Genomic DNA, 17467 nt, shown 5'->3' with positions numbered 1-17467 from the left:
ATTGAGGCCATGCTCTGTGAATATCTTCTACTCTCCCTTTCTTCATTTCAAAAATCCTTTAACATTTATTTTTCTCCTTTCTTGATAATAAGGAAATAAGGTCCTCCTTATCTACATCAACATCAAACAAGTACCCCTGATTCCACACACATACTCTATTTTCTCTAGATCAGACAACTCATTCATACCTTTCCCTCTTCTCACTAATCTTCAACCTCCAGGTTCCCTATTGATTCCTTTCCTAACTACTGTCAAACTTGATTGAGTGAGGTTCCTCAATCAAAAAAAGGAAAAAAAAACTTCACTATAACTACAATCCTAAAACTAACATCACCTTCCCTTTCACAGCTAAACTTCTGGAGAAACACTACCCACTGCTTCTACATTCTGTCTTCTCTCACTCAACCGTTTTCAACATAACTTCCAAACATTAAAAGCTCTCTCCAAAATTGCCACTTAATTGCCATATTTGATGGTCTCTTTTCAAAACTTATCTCAATCTTAATTTCTACATTACATTTGATACTGATCTCCCCAAAACTCTAGCCTCTCTGAGTTTTTGTGATACAACATTTTTTATATTTTTCTTATTTGTTTGACTGGTCTTCAATCTCCTTTGCCAACTTATTCATATCATGGCTCTTATCAAGGTTCCCTAGGGCTTTGTGTGTGTATTTATCTCTGCCTTTAAAATGTATGGTCCTTTAGGAAACAAAACAAAACAAACTTATTTCATTGCTATTTATATGCTCAGTGCCTAGCACAGTGCTTGGCATATAGTGCTTAACAAATACTCATTACATTAATATTTATCAGCACAGAATTAAAAACAAGATCTTGAGTCTTGATACAAAATAGAATATTTTAATCAAAATTCTTCTCTAGTCCAAAGATAGGATTCCATAATTAAACATAACACATGAAATGTTTTTTTGTTTTTTTTTTTTTTTTAAATCTCAACTTTGGATTTCCCCAATTAAATCTTTATAGGCAGCAAGACAGAATAACATCTGAGTTTCCTTCTACTCCAAACATATAAACCATGTTGTGCCTTTTTTGAGAACCATATATGAATCCAATTTTTTAAAAGTATATGAGACAGGTAACTTTTTATCAAATGAGAATTTTAAACATGGGATAGAACGAATTAGTCCAAAAGGTACTTGTAAGATGAAAGTCTGTTTTTTTTTTTATTTTTTATTTCATGCTTACAAATTTACCATGGAATGTCTGTTTTGGGGAAGTAAGATGTTAAAGGTTGCCTTTCAAATGACTCAGTTACTAAAATAGTCTAATCACAAATAACAAATTATCTGCATAGAAGACATAGTGATACTAAAACTTTCTGCTCAATGTATTCAAAATTAATTTGGTTTCATGACTAAAAATATCATAAGTGTATCAAAACTAATAGCAGTAATAATTAAACTAAAAAAAAACAAAAAAAAAAAAACAAGAAAAAAACCAAAGGCATTTGATTTTCACTTAAGATGGGGATAGGATAGTTCTGGAGGACTCCAGCTTTTCCACAAATATTACAGTAAAACTTGTAAAAATGTAACAGAAGAATATTTTTTTAAAAAAGAAAAAGACAAATCATACTAAATTCCTTCATCTCAGGACTGAGTAAAAAGAATATAAAACAATCTTACAACAGGATTTAACAAACTAGTGATTCAGAGAGTGAATAAAAAACCTTATTTTAAGAACTACATAGGAGTTGGAAGAACAGGGGGAAGGTAGTGTAGCAATTATATTCTTATCACAGAACAGTATGACTGACTGATAAAGCAAATACAATTAATATAATCACCAATACATGGTAGATCAATTAATTGTACTCTATACATCTCTTAGTCTTCACAAGCTTAACACTATTCACTTATAATCACTGACACCCATTAAATTATAATAGCCTGAGTAAAAACTGATTAAATTGAATAGGGTTATAAAAATCATTTTTTATGTAATTTGCCTCTTGACCTGAAAAGTCTAAAATATTTACTATCTGGAACTTTATTGAAAAAATTTGCTAATCACTGATCTATGACTTCTACAAGATCTAGAGCTGGAAGGGATCTTAGAGGTTGGCTTGCTTTTTTTTTTTTTTTGGTTGAGGCAACTGGGGTTAAGTGACTTGCCCAGGGTCACACAGCTAGGAAGTATTAAGTGTCTGAGACCATATTTGAACTCAGGTTTTCCTGTCTTCAGGGCTGGTGCTCTATCCACTCCGTCATCTAGCTGCACCAGAGGTTAGCTTGAAGATGAGGGAACTTTGGTCCAATAGGGTTAAATGCCTTGCCCAAGGTCACCAAGGTAGTGAGTGGCATAGGCTGAATTAAAAACCTGATCCTCTGAGTCCGAATCCAGTGCTCATTTTATTTTCCAACTATCTTCCCAATTATAGTCTATCAGGATCACAGGAGAGGCTGGACAAAACTGCTGATTTATACAAATAGAGGAGACAGATGGGCCACGGCCAAAACCCACAGAGTTAGAAGCCAGAAATTCTGGGGGGGAAAACATGCTTCTAGTCCTAGCAAACCCATTTAGCACAATAGCAGCAACATTCTAGAAACCCACCCCATTCAACTGCTCTTTTCATGGTGGTATTTTCAACTGGGAAATGACTAAACAAGTTGTATATGAATATAAAGGAATATTATTGTGCAATAAGAAATGATGAGCAAGCAGATTTCAGAAAAACTTGGAAAGACTTGTTTAAACTGGTGCAAAGTGAAATAAGCAGAACCAAGAGAACATTGTACACAGTATCAGCAACATTGTGTGCTGATCAACTATGAATGATTTAGCTCTTCTCAGTAATACAATATCCAGAGACTCATGATGGAAAATGCTATTCACATTCAGATAAAGAACTGATAGACTCTGAATGCAAATTGAAGAAACAGACCTAGTAACTTGCCTAAGGTCACAAGAGGTACTAAGTGACAAGCATTGGGATTTTAACCTATTTTCTAATTCCCTTTATACCAATATAATCTTTATCAAATTGCTTACCATTTTAGGAAAAGGGGAGGAAGGGAAAAAACTGGAACTAAAATTCTTGTAAAAATGAATGCTAAAAACTGTCCTTACATAGAATTAGGGGAAAAAAATATTTTTAAAAGAATCTGTAGTCAGAAGTAGAGTGTGACCATAGCACAAAGTTCCAATTCAGAGATGGAGGCCAAACAAACGTTTGTGTGGTTATCTAAGTCCCCTAAACACAATGAAGAAAATCTATGGATTAAGTGAAGCCCAAGAAGGAAACGCAAAGAAAGAGTAACTCCAAAATAGGTACTAACATCTCCAGGAAAAAAAAAAAAAGGCTCAAACATAAAGACTGCAGAGATGTCTAAGAAATTAAGCAAGAGCTAAGAAATTAAATAAGTTGAAGGTAATGATGATATTCAGGAAAACAAATAAAGTGAAAATAACTTAGAACATGTTTTATAAAAATTTATTTACATAGAATATTTCCTTAAAAAATAGAATGAGGCAATTACAACTCAACAAGACTACAGAAAAATACCATTTTGATGAACAATTTTCATATGAAGAAATTAAAACCATTTCTAGTTATATGAAAAGGTGCTTCAAATCATTACTGATCAGAGAAATGTAAATTAAGACAACTATGAGATACCACTACATACCTCTCAGATTGGCTAAGATGATAGGAAAAGATAATGACATGTTGGAGGGGATGTGGGAAAAATTGGGACACTAATACATTGTTGGTGGAATTGTGAATGAATCTAGCCATTCTGGAGAGCAACTATAGTTGCTATCAAACTATGCTCAAAAAGTTATCAAACTCTTTGATCCAGCAGTGTTCCTATTGGGCTTATATCCCAAAGAGATCTTAAAGGAGGGAAATGTTTGCAAAATGTTCATAGCAGCCCTTTTTTGTAGTAGCAAGAAACTGGAAATTGAGTGGATGCCCATCATTTGGAGAATGGCTGAATGAATTATGGTATATGAATGTTATGGAATATTATTGTTTTATATAAGAAAAGATCAGCAGGATAATTTTAGAAAGGTCTGGAGAGACTTACATGAACTGATGCTAAGGGAAATGAGCAGAACCAGGAGATCATTGTACATGGAAATAAGATCATATGATGATCAATTCTGATGGCTGTGGCTCTTTCCAACAATAAGATGAGTGAAGTTCCAATGATCTTGTGATAATGAGAGCCATCTACACTTAGAAAGGGGACTGTAGGAACTGAATGTGGATCACAACATAGCATTTTCACTCTTTCTGTTGCTGTTTGCTTGCATTTTGTTTTCTTTCTCATTTTTTTTCCTTTTTGATCTGATTTTTCTTGTTCAGCAAGATTATTGTATAAATATGTATACATATGTTGAATTTAACATAATTTAACATGTTTAACATTAAAAAATACCATTTTGTCAGAAGATGGAAAAAAGAGAATTGAAGTAAATCTAAGATATCTAGTGTCAAAAACAAATCATGTAAAAAGATTAATGAGAGATAATTTAAGAATCATTAGAATTCATGAGAATTACAACTAAGTAAAAAGCCTTGACATATTTCAAGAAATCATTAACTAATACTACCCACATCTACTAGAACCAGAAGACAAAGTAAAAAATGGAAAAAACTTACTGGTTACTGGTTAAAAGAAACCCCAAACTAAAAATATCCAGTAAGGTCATAGTCAAAATCCAGTTTTCAAATTAAGAAAAAAATTACTACAGGCAATTCACAAAGAACACAAATACTAAGAAATCAATGTTAGAATCACATAAGACTATGCTAGAAAGAAAATTTTCTATTAAAATATGCAGAAGGCATAAAAAACAGGTTTACAACCAACAAACACTTAAAACACTTACTCTGCAAAACTGAATACTACCCAAAGGATAGACTTTAATAGAAAAATTTCAAGCAATTCTTGATGAAAAGTTGCAAATAAAAACTTTGAAATGCAAACACAGGAAAGTCAAGAGAAACCTAGAAAAATTTAGAAACAAAACAGGTACCCATCAGTTGGGGAATGGCTGAGTAAGTCGTGGCATATTAATGTAATGTAATATTATTCTGTTATAAAAAAGGACAGAGAAACTTAGGAGGATTTGTATGAAGTACTACAGTATGAACTGAGCAACCCCTCAAAAAGCTGAAGAACTGTTATCAATGCAATGCTCCATCATGAAAAATGGTGTTTTCCACCTATCAGAAGAGAAGTAAAGGATGAGGGATGCAGAATGAAATATGTCTTTATATATGGTTAATGTATGAATTTGTTTTGTGTTACATGAGAGGGCTTTTATCTTTTTCTTGGAAAAGGACTCAAAAGGAAAGTATTAGTGATATTAATAAAAAAAGAAAAAGGAAAAGAAAAAGGCAATTAAACAGAGCTGACCACTTTACCCAAAAGCACAGCAGGAGAACAGAGCTTTGGCTCTGGTACATTGCTTCAATTCAGGAACTAACACTACAGAAATCACTATACAGAAGAAAACATAATCATCACATGGAATTAATCAAGATTCAGAGATACCCAAAAAATCCAACCTAAAAAAGTAAAACAACTGAAAGCAGAGATTCAAAAGATTAAACCACTATATAATCCATGAAAGGAATGCCAAAATTAAAAAATAAAATAAAGTTCTGGAGAACAGAAATGGAAGGAGAGAATAAATAGCTTCTGATGAAAAGTGGTGAATCTTAGTAACAACTCCCTGAAAATTAAGACTACAGAGCAATCAATCATTGTATAAGAAAAAAAGAAGCATTAGGAGAAAATCATAAAATTGGAAAAATAAGATATCTACTATCAAAAGCAATTGACCTAGAACACAGTTCAAAGAAAGATAATTTAAGGATCAGACTCCCTGGAAACTATGATCTTAGAAAAAAAGAAGCTGGACACTATTTCTCTCTTTCTAAAAAACTTTTATAAAATTTTTTTCTTTTATACTTAATGGGCATTATCTATTTTCTCTCCCATGAGGGGAGAGGGGCAGATAGGAAGGAGGAAGAGAAACTAAAATGTTCATTAAAAAAAGACATAAAGGAAGGGAAACTCGCCAAGACCGCAGAGTAGGAGGAAATAGTAAGTAGTACACAGCTCAACCTGTCTAACATTTAAAAAGAGCACCAGAATAATGATTAAGAATTCTAAGGAAAAAGAATAGAGGTCATCTTTCTAGTCCAAGACCATAAATTTGCCGCACAAATTTGTGACCAGGTCAGCAAGTGTATAAGAAAGTTAGAATGAGATCTTGAACAGACCACATTAGAGTAAAAAATACCCACAATGATGTACAGAGCTCTGAAACAGGACCTCAGACTCAACCACTGGGTGCAAAATGGGCACAGAGAGCTGTAGCCCAAAAATAGAACATGGACTCATCCGCAAAAGAAAAAGGCTTTGCCATTTCCCCGATTCCAAAGAACCTAACTCAGATCTAACTCAGAGAACAAAACAAAGCCTCTGTTCCTGGACCTAAAGGAGGATGCAAAAATATACTAAGATCAGATTGGATTTATAGGAGGAATATAGAATTGGATCAGGATTAGAAAAAACAAACATATTAGTTTCATATTAATAAAGTTCATATTAGTAAACATGACAAAAAGTATATATATATATATATATATATATATATATATATATATATATATATGTATATATTAACAAATGAAGAAAGAAAATTTTTTGAAAAACATAACATTCATTTCTGTTTAAAAACAAAACAAAACTAAAAACATTTAAAATATAAGAATTGACCATGGCTTTAACATGATAAAAATTATATATCTTACAGCAAAAGCCAACATAATGTCTAAGAGGGAAAATCTAGAGTCCAGCTATAAAACAATTAAGTCCATCATGACTACTACTCTTTGATATAGTGTTAGAAATGAGATCTATTCAACAAGACAAGAAAAGGAAGTTGAGGGAATAACAGACAAAGAAGCAGCAAAATGAGTGTTTTGTGTAGAAATGATAGCATATTAAGCACATCAGAGAGTTAACTAAAAATTAACTGAAACAATAACTTTAGAAAAGTTGCAGATATAAAATAAATCCACAAAAATATCAGCATTTTTGTAACCCATCAACGAAATCCAGCAAGAAAAGATTAAAAAAAGTAAGTGCCAAATAAATAACTATATAAATATATGTATAAATATATGTAACTATATAAATATATGTATAAAATACTTAGGAGCATTACATATACAAAGATATACAAAGATTATAAAACACCATCTACAGAAATAAAGACAAACCTGACAATATATGCTATATGCTACCAAGAGACCCACTGGCAAAAAAGGGTGGAAGGAAAGTATATTTTCACATCTTGGTCAATAAGACAAACAAAAGGGACAGCTAGGTGGCGCAGTGGATAGAGTACCAGCTTTGAATTCAGAAGGACCCGAGTTCAAATCTGTTCTCAGACACTTAACACTTCCTAGCTGTGTGACCCTAGGCAAGTCACTTAACCCCAGCCTCAGAAGAAAAGAAAAAAAAAAATAAAACAAAAGACTTCAAGGTGGACTGGCTCTATTTTGGTGACTTTAGCAGAATAAAGAAAACAAAAAGTAAAAGGAATATAGTATTGTGGAAAGAAGGAAAGGGATAATATTTACTATTTTTATAATGAAAATGCACAAAAAGAGTATATTAACACTGAAGAAATGGGAATCAGATGAATCTAAATTTTATCTGAACTAGACAAAGGGAAATTAATTCATGCACATACATACACAGAGAAACAAAGAGTTTGGTGTAGTAATACAAAATCCTCCACAAACAAACAAGGATAAGGAAAGGTGGAGTTCAGAAGTAAAGTACCAGGAAAGGCAAAGCAAAATAAATCAGCTTCAGAGTAGATCCTGAGAAAAAATTAAAAGAAGAAAAAATAGAAAAGGTAAAAACCATCATCAAGATATGGGCAAGATAAGGAGAAATGAGAGTGGAGGAGAAGCAAATTAGCTATAAACTTTAGTTAGACTTTTTTGGTGGTAATGGTGTTTTTTGAAGCCATAAAGGTTAAATGACTCGCCTAGGATCATATAACTAGTAAGTATCTGAAATCAAATATGAACTCGGATCCTTCTGACTATAGAGCCTATGTTCTATCTACTATGCCATCTAGATGCCCCCCCCAAATTACTAGTTTTGATCACATTTCTTCTCTTTTATCACCTCACTTTTTGATACAAAGTCACAGTGATCAATTTTTCCAGTTCAAAATAGCTCAGGGAGAAAAATGGAAAAATCTGCCAATATTGGAAATGGGCACTGGGACTAGCTAGAGGCATGCTGCAAGGAGAACTCTAGAGCCCAAAACTAGAGTTGAGACTGGGCACCAGGGCAGGAAAAAAAAAAAAAAAACTCTAGGGAATCCCTGAGGTAGTACAAGGTACAAGAATGGGTGCCATCTGGTAAGTCATTGCCTGCCACCCAATTCTGGGTTTCAGATCCAGGGAACAGACCATAGGTCATGAGCCTAAGGCTCAGTTGTGAAATGAGCAAGGAACAAGCTTTTGAAATAAAAGTAAGCTGTATAACTCTCATCCCAGGATGAGAACAGAAACTCAGTTCCATTTTATAATTCAGTGTGGAAGTCTACAGTGGAATAATCAGAAGTCCCAGACCAAAAGGGAACCTGCAGTTCAGTCATACTGAATATGCATAGCTTTCCAATAGGCCAATAATGACTGAGTCCCTCAGCAGTTAACTGAAATTCTCAAGCAAGAACAAACCAACAGGTAAGGAACTAGAAAATGAGCGGATGCCCATCAACAGGGAATGGCTAAATAAGTTATGGGATATGAATGCAATGTAATATTATTCTATAAAAAATGATGAGCAGGCTGATTTCAGAAAAGCCTGAAAAGACTTAAATGAATTGATGCTAAGTGAAATGAGCAGGACTAGGAAAACATTGTACATATTAACAGCAAGATTGTATGATGATCAACTATGATAGACTTAACTCTTCTCAAAAAAGCTTCTCAGCATAGATTGACTCAAAAGACATTCCAATAGACTTGGGATGGAAAATGCCATCTGAATCCAGAGAGCAAGCTATGGAGACCGAAGGCAGATCAAAGCATACTATTTTCACCTTTTTTTAAAAATGTTTTTTTAAAAAAATTTGTTTTTTCTTTCTTGTGGTTTTTCTCTTTTATTCTGATTTTTCTTTTACACCATGACTAATATGGAAATATGCTTAAAATATACATATATATATATATAATCTACATCAAATCTCTTGCTGTCTTGGGGAGGGAGGAGGTAAAGAAAGGAGGGAGAAAAGAAAATTTGGAACTCAAAATCTTACAAGAAATGTTTAAAGCTATCTTTATATATAATTGGAAAAATAAACTACTACTGAAAAGCAAACCAATAGACTCAAACCTGGCTCAGGAACTTATAGAGCTTAGAGCACGGGAGCAATGAGCAGATTTTTGCCCTGAATCACATTACCCTAGGAATAAGGGAAGCTTGTAGGTACCTAGTTGTGAAAGCAGCAAAAAGATATAAGAAGATAAGAATTCTATTTCCTAGCACTAATATAAAATCCAAAGTCAAGAATGATAAAACAAACAAAAAGAATCCCACCATAAAGAGCCATTATGGCAGCAAGGAAAACAAATTAAGAAGAAAAAGACGGAAGTCTACAAAGCCTCAAAGAAAAATGCAGCAAGTCCAACAAAAATTCTTAGTACAGTTAAATAAAATCTGGGTTTTTTTTTTAAAAGAAGCTAAAATAATTATTTTAAAAACTAAATGAGAACAAGAATGGAAAAAATGGCAAAATTAATTAGAGCTAAAGAATAAAGTTATCAAAAGAGAACTAATAGCTTGAAACAAGAGAACTTGGAATAAGAACACTATTGAATAAGTCCTTGAAAATTAGAATCAACCAAAGAGAAGCTATACAACAAGGGAAGTGGTGGAAAGCCACCTGAACCTCAATCTCACCAGAACTAATTAAAGGAGGGAAGAATTACTACTCCCCCCACCACACACACACAGCTGGATACAGAAACAAAACAGAAATCAAAGAGTAAGTATTAAGAAAAGGGGGGAATTAGAGGAAAGGGGAGTCACTGGACAGATTAATCGGGAAAAAAACAAACTCTTAAGAGATTGGGGAAGAAGGGAACTGGCAAAGAGAAGGAACAAGTTTAAGAGAATAAGAGATGACCTGCTATACTTTTGCAAAGAAATCTTGCTTCACTTGGGTTTCACAAAAAATGTCCAAGTGATAACTTGTATCCTGACATGAAAGAGGAATAACAGTCTAAGAAACAAGCTAAAGAGGTCTCTAATTTTGGAACCACTGCCCATAAGATCCATTTTTAGCTATTCCTTTGGAGATGTATATACCATATTCATTTAAACCAGTTCTAGGAGAGAAATTTTATCTCTAAACACTTTTATCAACAAAAAAAAAAAAGAAAGAAAGAAAGAAAGAAAGAAAGAAAGAAAGAAAGAAAGAAAGAAAGAAAGAAAGAAAGAAAGAAAGAAAGAAAGAACAGATCAATGATTTGGGCATGTAATTGAAGAAATTTTGAAAGAAACAACAAATCAAAAGCATTCAGATAATCATCAAAATGGAAATTCTGAAAATGAAGAGATTAACAAAAAACAAAACAAAATACATTGAATTAAATCATTTACTAAGACAACATCAAAATGGATATATGATTTAGATATAAAGGAAGACAGAAAATTAGAAGATAAATGAATGTGGGAAATTATTTCTCCCAATTATATGCCCGTAAAACTTATGAATATAATATTTGTAAAAATATATTTACAAAACCAGATTAAGTGACTAACAAAGTTTACCCAATTTTGGATGATTCCCAGATTGATCTATCCAGTTTCAATCATTCTCTACCAACTTCCAGTTCTAAATCATCAGTTGTCTATTAGAGGTTTCAAACAGGCATCTCAAATCAATGTGAACAAAACACTGACTTTCTCCCAAATATACTTTTCTTCCTAAGAGTCCTATTTCTATTAAGGGCTCCACTATGCTTCCAGTTTCTCAAGCTCATAACCTCAGAGTCATCCATTAGTCTTCATTTTCCTTTTCCTCTTAAAACCTATCAGTTGCCAAGTTTTGTCCAACTCTCTTATCCATCTCCTTTATTCATATTCAAGCTCTCATCACCATTTGTCTGTATTAATGCAAAGGCTTTTTAATTGGTTCCACTATCTCCACTTTCTTTCTAATCTATCCTCCACACAATGTCATATTGAGATTCCTAACAATGTCACTCACCTCTCAAGAAACTTTGGCGGCTTCCACTTGCTTCTCAGATAAAAAAGAAACTCCTTTGATGGGCTGGCATTTCAAATCCATCACAATCTGTCACCTTTCCAAGGTATTGAACATTATTCAAGCAGTCTGTATTCCAGTCAAACTGGCATACTTTTGGTTCCCCATGAATTTTTGCTTCCTTTAAGGTGTATATTTCAGATGTACTCTCTCCTTAATTCATTAAAATCCAATTTCTTTCAATGCTCACATCAAATGCAACTTCATATAGGAGGCCTATCTTTATTCTCCCCTACCCAGTTGCTAATGTATTTCCCTTTAAATTAGTAATACAACGGGTTCAATAAAATCATTTTTAGAAAGACAAGCCTAAGTATAATTACCATATAATCACATTTGGCATTTGATGAGAGACTAAGGAAATTAAAGAAAATCCAATTCTATCTCAACCAAAAGAGGGAAAAAAAAAAACTCAACTAGATTACTAGTTGCTTGTTAACGCTGAATTTTTAGCTACAGTTACAAATTATCAGTGATCAAAATAGAATGTGAGAAACATGCACAAAAAAAGTCTAAGAAATTGAATATTGTATATCTTAAGGGGAAAACAATCTAAATGCCATACCTTAATTTATTCAGTCCACATTTCAGAAACAGAATCACAAAATGCAAAGTTGGAAACGACTTCAGAATTCATGTATAACTAAACAAGAATCCTTTCTAAAACATTTCCTACAAGTTGTTATTTAGCTTACCAAAGAAAATTTCATTTAAGTTGAACTTAGAGTAAGTCTGTCTTTGAATCCTGTACAAAACACTAACTAGCAGTATGATCATGGGCACATGGGATCCCTAAGCCTCCAAAAGTGGGAATAATATTGGCATTATCAACACCTCTGGGTTGTTGTGAGGAAAGGACTTTTCATACCTTTTAAAATACTACATAGATGTGGCCTACTTTTTTTTTTTTTTTTTTTAAAGAGTTCACCCTTTACTTAGAGTTTCCCCTATAATATTTTGTGTTGTTGCTCAGCCCTGTCATTTTTTCAACTTACCAAAACTATCCAGTTGGAAAAGCTTACTGTACACCAATACAAACTAGAAATTTTTCTGCAAGTAAAAATTACTTTACTCATTATATTTGTAGCTCAACTTGGCACAATTCAATGTTTACTTATTCACTGACTTATACAAACAAAATAAAAAATCATTACACTAAATTAAACCTATTTCGGTGAGGCTATCATTATAAGTAACATTTATAAGAACTGCCATATTACATGTTAAAAAGGAAAAATTAAATGACAGGTACAATGATAATGACACATAGCACTTTTAAGTTTACAAAACATACATTAATTTAGTTAACATTCACAACAACCCTACAAAGCAGATGTTTTATTGCGTAGAATTTCATGAAATGGAAATTTATTATTTTATATTCTGCTATGTATATGGAAATGTTCTTTTTTTTTCTCCTTTTCTTGTTTTGTATTTAAGTTTAAAATAAACAAAATAAAAAATAAAATCAGGTCTTTATTTTCAAAGATGAAATACATATATATGTATATATATATTAGTATGAAAGAAAAAAATCCAAGTCCAACATAAAAATGTTAAGCAGGATAGGGTCTCTCTCTTTTAACTGATATCCATATATAATTCTTTATCTCCTACAGTCTTTATCAGAAGGTTTGATGCAAAGTAGTATATGACCAAATTCATAATTATTCATAATGTAAAACAAAAATAGTTTTTTCATCCTTGCAAAAAAAGTTTTGATTTTGTAAAATTTCATGGAATATAAGAAACACATTTTAAAACTGTGGCAAGAAATTAAAGATTAAATTTCAATATTTACCTTTCATGCTGACATACACAACTGCTGATATCACACATATTATAACAGCCAGAAGAATAATGAGTACAATTAGATAGCCGTTCAACAAAGCTCCCCCAACACAATTAAGCTTTTCTTTTTGTTTAAGATATAAAATAAGAATTCCAATCCACCTGCAAAGAAACAACAGAAAATGGAAAAAAAAAAAAAGAAGAAGAAGAAGAAGGAATTAGTACAAAACATTTTATTTTGGAAAATGAACTAGTAGAGCTGCTCTGCGTTAAACAGTACATAAATGAAGCAAATGAGAAGTTTATCAACATCATATTTGTCAGCATTTGTTCAAAACAAACTAAGGGTAACAAAGAGTTTTTATTAAAAACAATTAAGTCAGTGAGAAACATTATTTTCTCTCTTTTAAATCTTGCTTTCCTTTGTTGATTTTTATGTGATTGTCCTTATTCAATAAAATACTTGACTATATAAAAGACTATATAAAAACTAATTTTATATATTAACATTTAAGCAATATTTTAAGATTTGTAGGTTTGCATTTTAAATCATATTTACACTAAGACTATCCTTTTATTTTGAAGATTTTTTTAGTCATTTTCATTGCAAATATTAATCTCTAAAATTCTGCTAACCAAAAAGTAACAACTGACTAACTAGCTGAATCACCTTATTTAAGTCACTACCATTCTCTAAGCCTCAGTTTCCTTAACCATAAAAAGGGGATTGTCCTGTAAAATCACTGCCAACTCTAGAATTATGATTTTTTTTTTTTTGCAATAGTCTCTACCTATGGAAATACTAATTTCTAAATCAGTGTGAAAAAGATCTCACCTCCCAGAGCTAGAGTGTTCTCTTATTCTGCTCCTGAGTAGCTTAAAATTACTGGATTATTACCGAGCAGCAACCAACCTATCTCCTTCAAGTCTAAAATAAGCCACTGCCCTGGAGAACAGAGAAAGCAGAACTAGAGGATTGAATGCTGGATTTGGATGGAGGCTGACCTAGGTTCCTCCATTTACTAACTTTGTAGTAAGTGATATGGTACAGTATGAACAGTGCAAGATTTGACATCAAAGGCCTTTCCCTAAAAATCCCAAATGGGGGGACTGGACAAGATAAAAGTCTAAAGTCCCTACTAGCTCTAAATCTATGCTCCAGAGCCAAGTTCCTCACCTGTAGAATGATAATACCACCCCTTGAATTGCTGAAGAGTAAATATAATAATCAGAGAATGGGGCCCCAACTGTGATTAACACCAACTGCCTCAGCAAAAAAGCAAAACAACAATAACAAAAAAAAACCCATAAAATAATCACAGGATCATATAAGATACAAAAGGAGTAAAATGCAATCTTTGCTCTCAAGGAGCTTACACTTTGTATATTCCAAAGATATAAAATTGTGTTGTCTTCTAATTTCCTTCAAGGCAGCTCAAATCTCACTTTTTGCAAGAGACCTTATAAACTATATATGTTGTATAGGATGTAAATCAAGGGTTCTCAAACTGCAGCCCGCTGAGGACGTTTATGCAGCCTTCGGGGTTATGGCAAATGGGCTGAGGGGTGAAGTTTTTGTTTTTACTGTAGTCTGGCCCTCCAACAGTCTGAGGGACAGTGAACTGGCCCCTTATTTTAAAAAGTTTGAGGACCACTGGTGTAAATATTGTGTATTGTCTATAGCTTTTCTTCAAGACTTAAATCCCACTTTCTGCAGTAGTCTCCTCCCCTTCTCTTGTTTTTGCCTTTCTTCTGGGATCACCTTCCAATTATACATATAAGTGCATATTTGGGTGCTGATTGCCTTTTAGCTTCTGTAAAGTATTTTCTGAATACCACTTTCTGCAAGAGAACTACTCCCATACTACCCACTGCTAGTGCCATCGAAATTAACAAGTTAACTAGCATCACATACACACCCCTTGGCATTGTGCTAAATTCTGGGTTTATTAAAGGCAGAAACAACCACGGGACCTTTATGAACTCATAATCAGAGACTATGGGACCAATTTTTTACGATATGTCCAAGTTCACGTTCAATCCACTCTTCATGATGCCATTAGGGTTTGTTTGTTTGTTTTTAGCAAAGATACTGGGGTGGTTTGCCATTCTCTTTTCCAGCTCATTTTACAGAAGAGAAAACTGAGGCAAACACTGGGTTACTTGATTTGTCCGGAGTCACACTGCTGGAGGCCGCATCAGACTCGGGTCTTCCTGACTCTTAGGTCTGGAACTCTATCCGCAGCTGCCACTAGCTACCTCGTTATGTACATATTGCTTGCATGTTGTCAGCACTAGAATTCGAGTCCTGGAGAGCAGGGATTATTTTTGAATTTCTTTTGTAGCCCCCTAAGAAATGGTTGCTGATTGACTGACGGAAAGGTCATCTCGGGAGGAAAGAGCCAGCAATTGGGGGAGAGGGGGTTAAGTCCAAGAAAGGCTCCTTACGGAAAGAATTTAAACTAAGTCCTGAAGGCTGCCAGGAGGCCCCGAGGAGGAAGGAGAGCATCCCAGGAATGGAGCATAACCACGGAAAAGGCGCCAGGAGTCGGGAGAAGGTTCACAGACGTAAGGGATAGAAGGATCTCCGCGGCACCGAGGCGGAGGAGGAAACGCAAGCCCGGGGAAGCGAAACCATTAGCTCGAGGACAGCAAGGGCAATAAAGCAGTAGCAGGTGGATTCGAACCCAGGCTTCCTCCCCCCCACTCCTCGATTCCGAATACAGGGTCGGAACCCCCGCAACCTTTAAAGAGCAGTAACACAAAAATCGGCCGCTCCTCTCCGTGTCCCTCACGTTACAATTCTCGGGCTCAAACCCGGAGGAAAACGGGGGGAGGGAAAAGAGAATACCCCAGCCCTTCTGCCCGGAGATTTTTACTGTGGGGTTAGGGGAGATAAAAAAGGGCCTGGTCTAAGGGGGGGATGCTCCTCCCTTCCTTGCTGCGAAGGAGCATCACGGGTGGGAGAAGGGAAGAAAAGGGAGGAAAGAAAGAATCTCGCTTCCCTTCAGCCCTGGAGAATGGGTTAATGGGACGCAGGGGGAGGGGGAGCTGTTTGGCGGTGGAGGAAGGAAGAGGGATGGGAGGTGAGAAGGGAAAGGGAGGAAGCGAAGAAAGGTAAGTCCCCTCCTTCAGCCCAGGAGCGGAGGGGAGGAGGAAAGGGAAGGGAGAGGAGGAGCAGGAGGTGATTCCCTCCTCCCTTCGGGCCTGGGGAGGTTAAGGCGGCCAGAGCGGACGGGGGGGGCGGGCGAGTGTCACTCTCGGACTCGGACTGCGGCACTCACCAGGCTACCCGGAGGAAGAGCTCGAAGGCGCCCGGGAAGACCAGGTCGTCGCTGGCGATGGCCCAGCGCCGACCGAACAGCACCATCCCCGGCATCGTGGGAGCGCGTTGTGGGCCGCCCCGGCTCAGAAGCCAATAATCCTCCCCAGTGGCCCGCCCCTCCGGTCCTTCCCTTTTCCCCGCGCTTCATGCGCGCGGCGACGCGCACACTCCCACAAGCCCGGAAGCCGCCTCCGTCCGGTTTCCGGATCCACCGGCTCCCCGAGGATCTCGAGGGATAGAGATCCGGGATCTGGAGAACCCCCGCTGCGCATGCTCCCTGGCTCAGTCGCTTACCCCTGCTCTCCACGCTGAGCTGCTGGTGCCTCACGTTTCCTCTACCCTAGGTTGGGAGAGGACTCGAGTCTTCCAGGCGCTTCCTTTTTCTGAATTTTCGGCAAAAAGTCTTTTAATTGAAACAGACATAGAAATGTAAAATAACAAAAATAATTTCAATCGTTATTCCTCAAATTGCCATTCCTAGTTCCTTGGGAATGAGGGCAGATTTTTGTTGTTTTGTGGAAATGTGTTACCTCTTTGGAGCACTGTGCTTCGCATAGGACCTGGCACACAGTAGGCATTTAATAAATGCTGATTGACTGCCCAACATGGTGTGGGAAAGATCCCCCTGCCCTAGTAGGCCAGTAAAATATTTATTAAGCACTAACTGTGCCAGGCAGAGGCAGCTTAGATGCTCAGTGAATAAGAGTGCTGACCCTGAAGTCAGGAAGATCCTAATTCAAATTTGGCCTAGACAATTAACTTGTGACGTCATGGCTCACCCATGATAAGTTAATTTACTGAATTTTTTCCCCTCTAATTGGAGGGCATGCATTTAAACTCCTTCCATAGGTCTTCCTTTATAGGGGGGCTCCAAGCTGAACTTTTTTTTTAATAATAGTTTTTTATAAGTTATCAAACTGTGCAGACCCTTTGATCTAGCAGTGTTACTACTGGCTTATATCCCAAAGAGATCTTAAAGAAGGGAAAGGGACCTGTATG

General features: G+C 35.5%; 1 protein-coding gene across 1 annotated transcript in view; it reads right to left on the bottom strand.

The window, feature by feature from the left end:
* The window catches only part of DAGLB (diacylglycerol lipase beta), a 42633-nt gene extending 25952 nt beyond the window's left edge, over positions 1 to 16681 (bottom strand). The window contains exons 1-2 of the mRNA XM_074281044.1: positions 16428 to 16681; positions 13154 to 13305 (exon numbers count right to left, since the gene is read on the bottom strand). Coding sequence (XP_074137145.1) covers positions 13154 to 13305; positions 16428 to 16522 — 247 coding nt within the window. The 5' untranslated portion in view covers positions 16523 to 16681. The remainder of the gene's footprint in view (positions 1 to 13153; positions 13306 to 16427) is intronic.
* Between the last annotated feature and the right edge of the window lie 786 nt (positions 16682 to 17467).

The sequence above is a fragment of the Sminthopsis crassicaudata genome, chromosome 1 (assembly GCF_048593235.1).
Source record: "Sminthopsis crassicaudata isolate SCR6 chromosome 1, ASM4859323v1, whole genome shotgun sequence".
Classification (NCBI taxonomy): domain Eukaryota; kingdom Metazoa; phylum Chordata; class Mammalia; order Dasyuromorphia; family Dasyuridae; genus Sminthopsis; species Sminthopsis crassicaudata.
This window is presented reverse-complemented; position numbering and strand designations above follow the sequence as displayed.